We start from the raw sequence: 11,450 nt of genomic DNA, 5'->3' as shown, positions 1-11,450 counted from the left end.
ATATATATAATTTTATATGCTAAATTAAAAATTAATTATTAGTAAATTACAAAAGCTCCTATATAACTGAAAAGAAAATAGATAATTTGCAAATACGACAAATAAAGGGCTTTTTTTTGCAATAGTGGTTATAGATAGTAATATACACACACAAAATAAATAAATAAATAAATAAATAAAAAAAGAGGCCACGCTAGTAGAAAAAGGAAATATCCTCCGGAGATATCAGATCTTCACACCGTCTTCGGCTTCTCGTCTCTCGTCGCAGTCTCCACTCTCCTCTCTCTCCTCCGATGCTGATCCCGATCATGTCCGCCCTCCCCGCCGGCGCCAACCTCTTCTCTTCTCATCCCCCTCCTCCCTCCCTCAACGACCCCCTTCCCAATCCCTCCCCTCCCCCTCTCCCCCCTCTTCCCGCCAAATCCAAACCGAAGAACCTTAAATACCCTAAAAACGATCCCAAAAGCCCTAAACATAGCAATCCCGCCCTTCGTGCAACCCACTCCCGCACCCGCTACCACAAGCCCATCCCCTCCGCGTCCGAAGCTGTCCTCTCCTCCGACGACGACGACCCCGACCGCGCCGTCGTGGTGGGCCCCTCCGGCGTCTCCTACCGCCTCCCCGGCGCCCCATTCGACTTCCAGTTCAGCTACTCGGAGGTCCCTCGCGCCGCCCCTGTCGCCATCCGCGAGCCTGCATTCCTCCCCTTCGCGCCACCCTCGATGCCCCGCCCGTGGACTGGGAAGGCCCCGCTCCTCTCTAAGAAGGATAAGGAGCGCAAGAGAAAGATAAGACTCTTTCAACCCTTAGGAATGGAGTCGGAGTCGGAGGATGAGGATGAGGATGAGGAGGAGGGAGTGGTTCTTGAAACCAGAGGGAAGAAGCCGCTGCAGTTGGGTATCCGCAAGGGAGATGGGAGGAGCCGGGAGGAGATACTGGGAAAGCCGCTGAGCAGGGCGGAGGTGAGGGCGTTGGTTAAACCGTGCGTCTCGAGTAATCGCCAGGTTAATCTTGGTAATTCCCTAATGCTCCTGTCACTGTATTCAGGAAAAGGAAATGTTTTTGCTTCTAAAGAATGATCCAAATGAGGTTTCTATTGAGTGGATGACTAGTTTGTTTGAAATAGTTCTTTGTTGATTTGGAATTTCTTTTCTCTAAAGTTATAAGTTGGTTTGATATGATATATGATTTCACTAGATTATGAGTTCCATTGTGACAGGAAGGGATGGATTAACCCATAACATGTTGGAATCAATACATTGCCACTGGAGGCGGCAGGAAGTCTGTAAAGTTAGATGCAGGGGTGTTCCTACCATTGACATGGACAACATCTGCCATCATCTTGAGGTTGTTCCTGTCATCAAATCATACTTCGGTCTCCATGCTTAGTTAATTGTGACATTTTAGTGGTAGAAATCTCTTAGAATAACTTTCATTTCCATCTTTCCGACTCCATTTAAGGAGTCAGTGTTGTATTGTTGATATTCTAGTTAATAGGAAAACATATGACTGCTTTTTCGAATTATTTTTCTGAACTGTCATGTGCAGGTATTAGTAGGTAGCATTGTGCTACTGAAAACACTTGAAATTTGTGTTACTTTTGGGTTGTTTCTTTCTAATAAATGTTGAATGCATTCTCTTTTTAATGATATACAAAATTTTGGAATGGGGATGTCTTATAGTAGATGTTAATCATGTCAGGAAAAAACAGGAGGAAAGATCATATATCGAGTAGGAGGTATTGTTTATCTATTTCGTGGTAGAAACTATGACCCTCGCACGCGTCCTCGGTATCCGATAATGCTCTGGAAGCCAGCAGCACCTGTCTATCCAAAACTCATTCAGGAAGCTCCAGAAGGACTTACAAAGGCAGAAGCAAACGAGATGAGGCAGAAAGGGAAAAGCCTGCTGCCAATCTGTAAATTAGGTAAACAGAAGTTTTTCATTTATGAAGGTTTCTTGTGACATGGAAACTTCAACTTCTGAACTTTCTTTTGAGGAGATGGGAGGGTGATAAAGATTCTATGGCTATTTTTGTAAGAATAGTTGCCGCCTTACTGAATATTAAAGTTCCAAGTTACCTACATTTGGCTTGGAAGAGTATTATATGTATTGAAAAAGAAAAGAAAGAATGATGGTAGAGGAAAGAAGAGAGAGGGAGGAGGGAAGGGAAGGGAAGGAGTTGTATATGTTGGATAACTAAAATATCCTTCCATTTTCAATTTAGAGTTCAGATATCCTTCCTATTTGATATTCTTCTTTAAACCTGCAGCGAAAAATGGAATATACTTTGATCTCGTGAAGGATGTGAGAGACGCTTTTGAAGGAAGTGAACTGGTAAAGATTAATTGCCAAGGGATGCACGCAAGTGATTACAAAAAATTAGGTGCAAAGCTGAAGGTTTGTGAATTTTCATAAAAATATTGTGCCTTATTGATTTCTTTTGAGGTTCTTGTGTGCAACATTAAGTGAACCGATACACGTAATATAGAGAATAACACCTTGCATTTTTTACTATATTACAGGAACTAGTTCCTTGCATTTTGTTGTCTTTTGACGATGAGCAAATATTGATGTGGAGAGGTAGAGATTGGAAATCAAGCTACTTGACACACATGCCATCTGTTTCAGGGCTTAAACAGAGTGATAATTTTGTTTCAAGTGATTTGAACAGTTCAGGTACCTTGCGATATACTTATGCATAATATGTTCATAGACTTGCAATACTCTTGTATTACTTTACATTTCTGTTTGACGTAAATATTTCTTCAAGTGTCAATATCTTAGCACAATGAGGGCATGCACTTTGAAGATAAGATAGCCCTATATATAAACACGTCCCTTTTTTGGGATCTGACATTCTTACATGCGTCATATCATCTACTATTTGACCAGATAATGAGATTGAATTATACAAGTCGTCCATACCCTTGATTATGGCTGTGCAACAGACCCTGCCTTATTGTGACAAAGGAAACAAAATTGCTAATTCAACCTTCCATTTTACTGAAGTATGCTGCTGACATGGAAATAATACTAATATTCTTCTGCTATATGCTGCAATCAATAGTAATTTGAGCTTCCTACATGATTCCTTTTACTTTTGCCCAAATCCATTTTTTAATTTTCATTGCCTCTGTTACAATTTTTAGAAGGAGCTTTATACTTGTTTACATGACTGTAGCATGATGTTGGCTCCGTACAATTTTTGTCTAGTACACCATTCTCCAAACATGATATTGAATTTGTATACACAGGTCAATCAACCGGTAGCCATGACAAGTGCACTGCAAATAAAAGAGTTTCAAGCCCAAAAATGCTTTCATTGTGGAAACGTGCAATAGATTCAAGCAAGGCATTATTGCTGGATGGGGCTGAACTCAGTCCAGATTCTCTACTTAAACAGGTTGAGGAGTTTGATGGCACATCGCAGGCCGCAGAACATTCATATCCAGCCTTAATTCTGCCCAGTGGGGAAGTGCCTGAAGTTATAAATTCTGGAAGCAAAGATAAGTCGCAAATGGACATGGTTTACTCTCACAATGAACAGTGCGAAGAGATGAATGAAAATGATACAGAGCCTTCTGATTCCGGAGGTTTTGGTTCACTCGAGGATGTCGAATCCGTTGTTCCATTTGGTTCTTTACCTATTGACTCAATAGCAGAGAGACTCAGATTGGAATGATTCTATAAAAGGATTGGAAGGCTAAGACGAGGTTCTAATCTACAGATTAACCACGAACGCTGGATGGCCAGATTCCTTGCACATAGGATTTTTGGATTTGCCCGCTATGTTAATCACTTGTAAGCAAAGTAAAAGTTTGATGAAACAAAGATTAAGATACATAACAGAAGAGAAAGTGTACATAGTATTTTCAAAATTTATTGAGGGCAGAGATGGACTATGTAGAGACTCAATCTTGTAACAGAAGGCTGCAAAAACTGACATTTGAACAACTCAATGTCATTGTGATTTTTAACTTCTTCTAAATTAAAGTGTAGTTTTCTTTCTGGCAACAGACTATCTGTTCATCCACCCGCTGGGAGCTTTCTTGCGACTTAACTGCAGTTTTATTTCTCAATCCGTAAGTTTGGGATTTTGAAAAACTTAGTGCATGTATATTTTTTATAATAGAGCATATGTAATTTATATATGAGGTGCACCTAAGATTCTACTATTGCCAAGTGAAACATAGAATATAATTAAATTGTAAAAAAGCCTCACCAGCTGGATTGCTGTAATTATAAATATTTACATTACTTCTACAATTGACGAGATTCTTGCGAAGATGAACATTTTTCTAGAATGATATTACTAGTTGATTTCTTCTAAATCAATAGACATTCCATTTCATATAAGCCGCCAATTTGTGAGCATCAGTTTGGGCGGCTGTCTAATGTTTTCGTGTGTCCAAACTGACCCACACAAGGTAGGTTCGACTCAGACAGAATCCCAAGGTAGAAATGGCCCCCCAGCAACACGCCAGCATGCCTCCATAGGGAAATTGTGGGAACAAGTGTGCTAAAATTATGAAGTAGAGATCCAATGAGATTCTCACCTTTAAATGAGACCTTTTAAGAGAAAAAAGAGGAATAGTTGATCCATTACTATTTACTAGCCACGCCAAGCCAACCTTTTTGTGTGCATATGTGTAAAGGCGTTCGGTGGTTAGAGCAAATTGATTCGCCTGTATGCACATGTGATATGTCTACCTTTTATGACAAGCAAAACAAAACAAGGACAAGCAATAGATAGTAATTCTCATTAATGGAAGCGTGATCCTGAAACATTACATCAGAGACACAGAGAAAGAAGCAAGAGAGAGAACAACTCCTGGGTTTTCTCCTCGGTTCCAGTTTCAGATCACAAAAATTGAGAGCCAAGACCAAATATAGTAGTGAAGAAACAAAACATGACGAAGTAATAAAATGAGGTGCAAGACCGTGGAACGAAGTGGGGACAGGAGAAAGGAAAGCAAGAGCAGCAGCAGCAGCAGCAGAATTCGTCCAGTAGAGTTATTATGGCGAACTAAATAAAATGGAGAAGGAGAGAGATGTTAATACTCTTTAGGCAGATGGTTTCTCCCACTTGAGGTCCTTCACCACCTCCCATGTGAAGTCTGCGTCATCCCTGCCGAAATGGCCGTAGGCGGCAGTCTTGAGGAACCTCCCGTTGCCGCCCCTCTTCAGGTCGAGGTTGATGGTGATCATCCCGGGCCGGAAGTCGAAGTTCTCCTTGACGATCTTCAAGATCTCCTTGTCGGGGATCTTGCCGGTGCCGTAGGTGTCGACGAAGACGGAGAGCGGCTCGGGGACACCGATGGCGTACGAGACCTGGACAATGGCGCGGCGGGCAAGTCCATTGGCCACGATGCTCTTGGCGGCCTGCCTCACAATGTAGGCACCGCTGCGGTCGACCTTGGTCGGGTCCTTGCCTGAGAAGGCACCGCCACCGTGGGCTCCCCAGCCACCGTAGGTGTCGATGATGATCTTACGGCCAGTTAGGCCAGCGTCGCCGTGAGGGCCACCGATGACGAAACGGCCAGATGGGTTGAGGTGGAAGATGGTCTTCTCATCGAGGTACTGCTCCGGGACGACGGGCTTAATGACGTGCTCCTTGAGGTCGGCGGCGATCTCGTCGTTGGTTACGGTCTCGTCGTGCTGGGTGGAGATGAGGACGGTGTGGACACGGACAGGGACCATGGCACCGTTCTCATTGCGGTATTCGACGGTCACCTGGGTCTTGCCGTCCGGCCTCAGCCAGGGGCAAGTTCCATTCTTGCGGACCTCAGTAAGCTTGGCACCGAGCTTCGTGGCGAGAACGTGGCTGAGAGGCATCAGCTCAGGGGTCTCATCGGTTGCATACCCAAACATGTGTCCCTGGTCACCGGCACCGATTTCTTCGGGGCGCTTGGTGAAGTGGCCGTGCACACCCTGGGCAATGTCAGGGGATTGCTGCTCAATGTTGACGAGCACCTTGCAGCGGTCAGCGTCGAGGCCCACATCGTCGGAGGTGAACCCGATGGCACGGCAGGTGTCGCGGACGATCTTCTCGTAGTCGACGTTGGCCTTGGTTGTGATCTCTCCGAAGACCATGACCATGTTGGTCTTGGTGCATGTCTCACAGGCAACCTTGCTGTCGGGGTCCTGGGCGAGGCAGGCATCGAGCACTGCGTCTGAGATCTGGTCGCAGAGCTTGTCTGGGTGTCCCTCGTTGACGGACTCAGAGGTGAAAAGGAAAGTCTCCTCCATTTTAGTTTTTCTTTTTTAATCTGAGTGAAACAGAGAGGATAAATGAGTAACACAATCAGCAAAAGATTGCAAGAACCATATACCGATATAATATGAATACTAGATTCGAACTGTGTGGTATTCTTCTCTTAATAAAAGAAAAATAAATAGGAAGAACAGTAGATGAGAATTATAATACAAGGCAACGAATCTAGAACCCAACTAATAGGAAATTAGAATACTGAAAGACAAGGCAAAGCCGCGCAGGCTACTAAGGACCCAAAAGTCATGAAGCGAATCAAAGAGGGCAAAAGAATGCATGCTCAAAGGTCTGGATTGAAAGATCCAAGTAATCAAACAAGCCCTACAAAGATCTACAACAAAAGAGTAACCATTAAATTGAAAAAACACTTAGATCTAAGAATAGTAGCATAGCTAGCCGCCCTACCGGATCTGATAGAAATTTAAATAAGACAAAATCTAATAGCGCATGTCAGATCCCGAAGTTATCACGCAACAAAACGCCATCTGAGAGCCACTTCCACCGAATACACACCACAAACTTTCGTTTCAAAACTACAAGTGTTCCAGATCCACTACTAGGTAAATAAGAAATGAAAACGAAGAGATCTCCCTCCGAACTCTCTAAAAAAACTCAATAAACAATGGATCAAGTCAGATCAAGCTGCTTACGTGAAACAAGAACGACAGAACTCTATCAATCTACACAAATCAACTCAGATCTACGGGAAAAAAACAACGAATCTAGCTAAGGGACCTCACTAAACACCAATAACGCCATAAAAAGCTCCAGATCCACCGTTTTAGACCATTTGAAAGCCCCAAAATCCCAAAAGATAAAAGGGGAAAAAAGACCCATTCACAAAGAACTATTACGACTAGATCTAAGCAGATCCATACGGAGAGGAATGAGATCTGGTTACCTGAAAACCAAACGCTCGCTGCTGTTTCTCCTCTCTATTCCTTCCTCTTTCTCTGGCGAAGGAATGGGATGACCTCTCTCCTCTGATTTCTTCCCCTATTTATAGACGAGCGGGATTTGAACTCCGCAGATCGGACGGTGGGGACCAAATCAACTCGGCCAACGGATTCAGATCGGATCTTGGTGGCTAAACCGGCTGTAGCCAGTCATCCACCAACCATCGTGGACCCACACCTACTCGACTTATCTGGCTTCGGCGAGCCGGATGTGACCGGCTTGGATCAGGTCATTGCTACTTAAAAGCTTCCAGCTTAAGAACCGAATGAAACTGTACCACGTGTACTTTACCAAACCCAAACTTGCGATATAAATTTGCACATAAGACCCGACATTTAGACGTATTTGTTCACCTCCGGAAAAGACAGGATGTCATTTGGAGATAGTAAAATTATAGGGTTCTGACTGCAAAATTGCTTAACACAGCATGTCACTGTGGAGACTACCTCTTGAATAATGAATAGAGTAGCAAAATCGAGTAGACAAGTAGACGTTAGAAATTCTTAGCTAACATTTTTGGTAGGTAGCCTTGAAGATTAGAAAACAAAAGCTCCTTAGTCTCCTTGGATTGCGACTAATTCCTACCACCTTGAATCCTTCAAGCTTTTGCAAGCAGGAGTTCGTTGAGGTAGATGCACGTAGTGGATATTTTTCCCGGCGAGAATGACTAGAGATGATAATCTAAGTATCTAACCACGACTAATCAATGCTCTTCTTTTTCTCCATAATTTTTATTTGACTAAAATTACTAAAATACTGTTATTATTATTATTTTTCTCTCCTATCTGAAGAAAGCATAAGTAATTTAGGTATTTACAAATTATTCTGTATATTATAATAGAATATTCTTTTGCTGATACCGTTTACATTAACGAACGGTGTTAAATAAGAATTATATGAAAAAAAAAATAGGTTATCGAGTTATAAAAAAAATAGTCAGAAAAACAAATATAAATTATAAAATAAATAAAAATGTATAGTGTAATTTGTAAAATTTCCTAGTTTTCAAAGTCAATGTTTAACTATAAGGCAGTGAAGACTTCTCCACAGATGTTTTGAAAAATATATAGCATTTGATACGACCAGTTTCCTACGGAAACCTCCTTAGTCCGCTCCCATTTTGTGATCGGATACTCCAACAGTTGCACGTAGTCAATCGACAAAGTTGACCGAGGATATAGTAGAATGTCCGCATGTCGCACGTGTTCATTTAAAGGCATTGACAAGCATCACACTACGAAACGTTTTCCTTTTGACTTCCTATATAATTTGTACCCCCTCGTCTCATCAGCTTAAAAGTAGACCGGACTTTAAAACCCAATAAGTAGGATTTCTTATATAGTAAGGGTAAAAGTGTAATATCCAAAAAATAATATAATTTATCTTATATTATATTTAACCCCTTAACCCCTCTTTGGTTTAGGATTAAGTTGTCACAGTCAGTCCTTAAGTAAATTAACCGTTAATTTGCTATTTTACCTATAAGGTTTTTTTTATAAATGAACGATTAATTTGCTAATTACAAACTGCATTAGAGACCGAGGCTAAAATTTGTACAAATTTATCGGGATAATTCCTATCCCAAGTACAACTAAAGCTCAGGCATCTTCTTCTATTCGTCAGCTAATCAGCAGCTCGATTAATTTCTCGGTGGTTAACATTGTAATGTTAATCGATAAAAGTGAGACAGAGTTAAGTAAGATTTTTGAATACTTAACTCGGCCATTAGAAGATTTGTAGGGGCCTCACCTTGTATGTAACAAATTGACTAAAGAACTAAGAAGTTGGCACAGTAATGTAACAGTAGTTTTGATTCAACACTAATGGCAGTAAAGCAAAAATTATTAAACATTAAAACTAGTAGTTAAGGAAAATAGGTTTTTTTTTAAATAAATAATTTTATTTATATCACAGGAGACGAGCCGTCTCTCTCTTATGTTGGTGCACAACTAAGCTCTCTGGACCTCGTACATGGACAGATATGAGGCCAGGTGCATGCAGTAGCAAGAAGCGGATGAGCCCATCAATATGGAACAAGGAGCGAGGGTATAAGTGGAATTTTAAGAAAATTTAAATCCACGGCAAGCTCAGGCTCGGCGTTGGTGGGGGGGTAGCCAACGGGCGAAGCCGGAAGTGCGGTAGTTGAGCCGCCGTAGTGCGCGCCTCACCAATCCCGGGGGCTGCGACCGACGCGTGTCAGTCTGAGCTTTGGGGTAGGTGAAGATGGCCCACCTGGCTCTCCTTGAAGCTTGACTTGTGGCGGAGGCAAGGCAAACGTTGGCCTGGCGTCAAACTGGACAAACCGGTCCAGCTCAAACCATAAATAAAGAATTTATTGGTAAATATATTAAATCAAATGTAAATTTTGAGGGAAATTTCTAAAAATGCCCCTATATTCTGGCTTTTTTATAGTTCGATCCCTAACATACTGTTTGTAAAAATATTCAGAAAAGTACCTGAGTTAATTTATCCAGAATATTTTGTTCTATTTAGATTAAAACTTTTAAAATCCTAAAGTTATCCCAACTATCTTATCCCGTAGGAAATGTTAAATAAAATATTGAGGATTAATTTAAATAAAACAGAATATTCTTATTTTATTAAGCTAATATGAGGTTAAGTCAACTCACGGGATTTTTGAATAATTTTTTATGAAAGAAAAAAAAATTGTAAGGGCTTTTTTACAAATTTCTCGTAATACTTTACTATGCACTACTGAACTATTTCTTTTAAATATATTAAAACAAGAGGTGCTTTAGTACAGATCCTGTGGGGCCATCCAATTGTTAATAAACCCCACAAATTGGGTCTATTAAAACAAGTGTTAAGAGTATAATCCTTAAGAGTCATTTGGTCTCTATTAGCTTAAAAACTACTTGAAAAGGATATCTAGCATTCCAATGCAAAAGGCACCAAATAATAATATTATTATAAGCTACGTTTTGCATGTTGACACAAAAGTTGAGTGTGTGATTGTAGCTTCCACTACAACCAAACGATGGAAAGCAAAGATCATGCTTGCTATTAAGTTTGATTTGTATAATTAATATTGTTGGAGTAGGTGTTATGTTCTTTAATCCGTCATTAGTCACTAACCATGCTTTGGAGATTAATTGCAAGAGAGGTGGCAAGTGGGGGGTAGTCATGGAGTCCAGCATAAGAGTGCAAGAGGATGTCTCCACCAAACTCTGAGAACTACATTAGTGATAGTTAATGAGGGTGATTTAGCCATAGTACAGGGTCAGGAGTGCCAATACACTGTATCAGTATTTTGGATAGTTCAAAAGGGGCCTCATATTATATCTGTATTCTGGATTTAAATTAATTTTTTATTTTTCTCAATATATATATATAATGGCAACATAATAAGTCGCGTGTATTCGACACACAAATATTTCAGTGGTTTGAGACACTTGACTTAAGCTCAATCGTTTGTGATAACCCACCAACTACTCTAAAAGCTTACAAAGATAAGTGTAACAGAAATTGAACTCATGACCTCTTACTCTAATACCGTATTAATTCACTAACTACTCTTACGGCTTAAACTATTAGGCAGCAATAAATTTTTTTATTTTATATTCTAAAAATTCGACTATATGTACCGACAGTTTATGCGTGATATTATATTTATGTCCGGGAGAATCAAACATGCATCAAATACAGGGATAATAACTAGACAAATACAAAACCCTAAAATATCTTAATGATTTGAGACACTCGATTTAAGGTCGAGAAATCTGGATCAGTATCCCAGTGGTTTAAGATGGTCAGTTTAAGAAGAGAATTCGACTATACTCTACAATGATTTATATTGTTAATTGGAAAGTCGGTGGTGACATTGGATGCTCAATTGGCAACTGGCCATGTTTTAGAAATCAATATTTATGACTCTAACTTGAAGCACATCGAATCACTTGGCCTCTTGCATTTATGTGGGCCTAAAATTGTAGGGCAGATGGGAAATGCACATGTAGACAGGCTAAGTGGTAGTGAATCAAATCCCATTTGAACTATGTCATAGTTTCAAATCTACTCCATCTTGAAAAAGACCACTTGGTAATAAAATAAAAATGTGTGGTATTTTTATGCTAGAAAACTAAGCATTTAAATCACGATTAGTTTGTAAGTTGATTTCACTTTATAATCACATCAGTAAACATAGACTAAAACTCGTTGCAAAAAGGGAAAAAAAAAAGAGGAAAAATGACAGGCAACT

At 40.5% G+C, this 11,450-nt stretch overlaps 2 protein-coding genes across 2 annotated transcripts; one reads left to right on the top strand and one right to left on the bottom strand.

Annotated features, from left to right (window-relative positions):
- Window positions 1–233: 233 nt before the first annotated feature.
- On the top strand, window positions 234–4,887 carry LOC140761794 (CRS2-associated factor 2, chloroplastic). The gene is made up of 6 exons (XM_073099292.1): window positions 234–1,014; window positions 1,220–1,347; window positions 1,702–1,927; window positions 2,273–2,400; window positions 2,526–2,679; window positions 3,258–4,887. Exons 1-6 carry the CDS (start codon window positions 294–296, stop codon window positions 3,683–3,685), a joined length of 1,785 nt encoding a protein of 594 aa, XP_072955393.1. The 5' UTR covers window positions 234–293; the 3' UTR covers window positions 3,686–4,887.
- LOC140761795 (S-adenosylmethionine synthase 1-like) lies at window positions 4,741–7,301 on the bottom strand. Its single transcript, XM_073099293.1, has 2 exons — window positions 7,176–7,301; window positions 4,741–6,272 (listed from the first exon to the last, which is right to left on the bottom strand). Exon 2 carries the CDS (start codon window positions 6,250–6,252, stop codon window positions 5,068–5,070), a length of 1,185 nt encoding a protein of 394 aa, XP_072955394.1. The 5' UTR covers window positions 6,253–6,272; window positions 7,176–7,301; the 3' UTR covers window positions 4,741–5,067.
- Window positions 7,302–11,450: the final 4,149 nt, after the last annotated feature.

Source organism: Typha angustifolia, chromosome 6 (genome assembly GCF_048772165.1).
Source record: "Typha angustifolia cultivar Huaian chromosome 6, ASM4877216v1, whole genome shotgun sequence".
NCBI lineage: Eukaryota > Viridiplantae > Streptophyta > Magnoliopsida > Poales > Typhaceae > Typha > Typha angustifolia.
This window is presented reverse-complemented; position numbering and strand designations above follow the sequence as displayed.

Coding starts and splice junctions, on each gene's coding strand:
- LOC140761794 (XM_073099292.1), top strand. CDS start 294: ATGCTGATCCCGATCATGTCCGCCCTCCCCGCCGGCGCCAACCTCTTC. Junction 1,015..1,219: donor TAATCGCCAGGTTAATCTTG/GTAATTCCCTAA, acceptor CCATTGTGACAG/GAAGGGATGGATTAACCCAT. Junction 1,348..1,701: donor ACATCTGCCATCATCTTGAG/GTTGTTCCTGTC, acceptor TAATCATGTCAG/GAAAAAACAGGAGGAAAGAT.
- LOC140761795 (XM_073099293.1), bottom strand. CDS start 6,252: ATGGAGGAGACTTTCCTTTTCACCTCTGAGTCCGTCAACGAGGGACAC.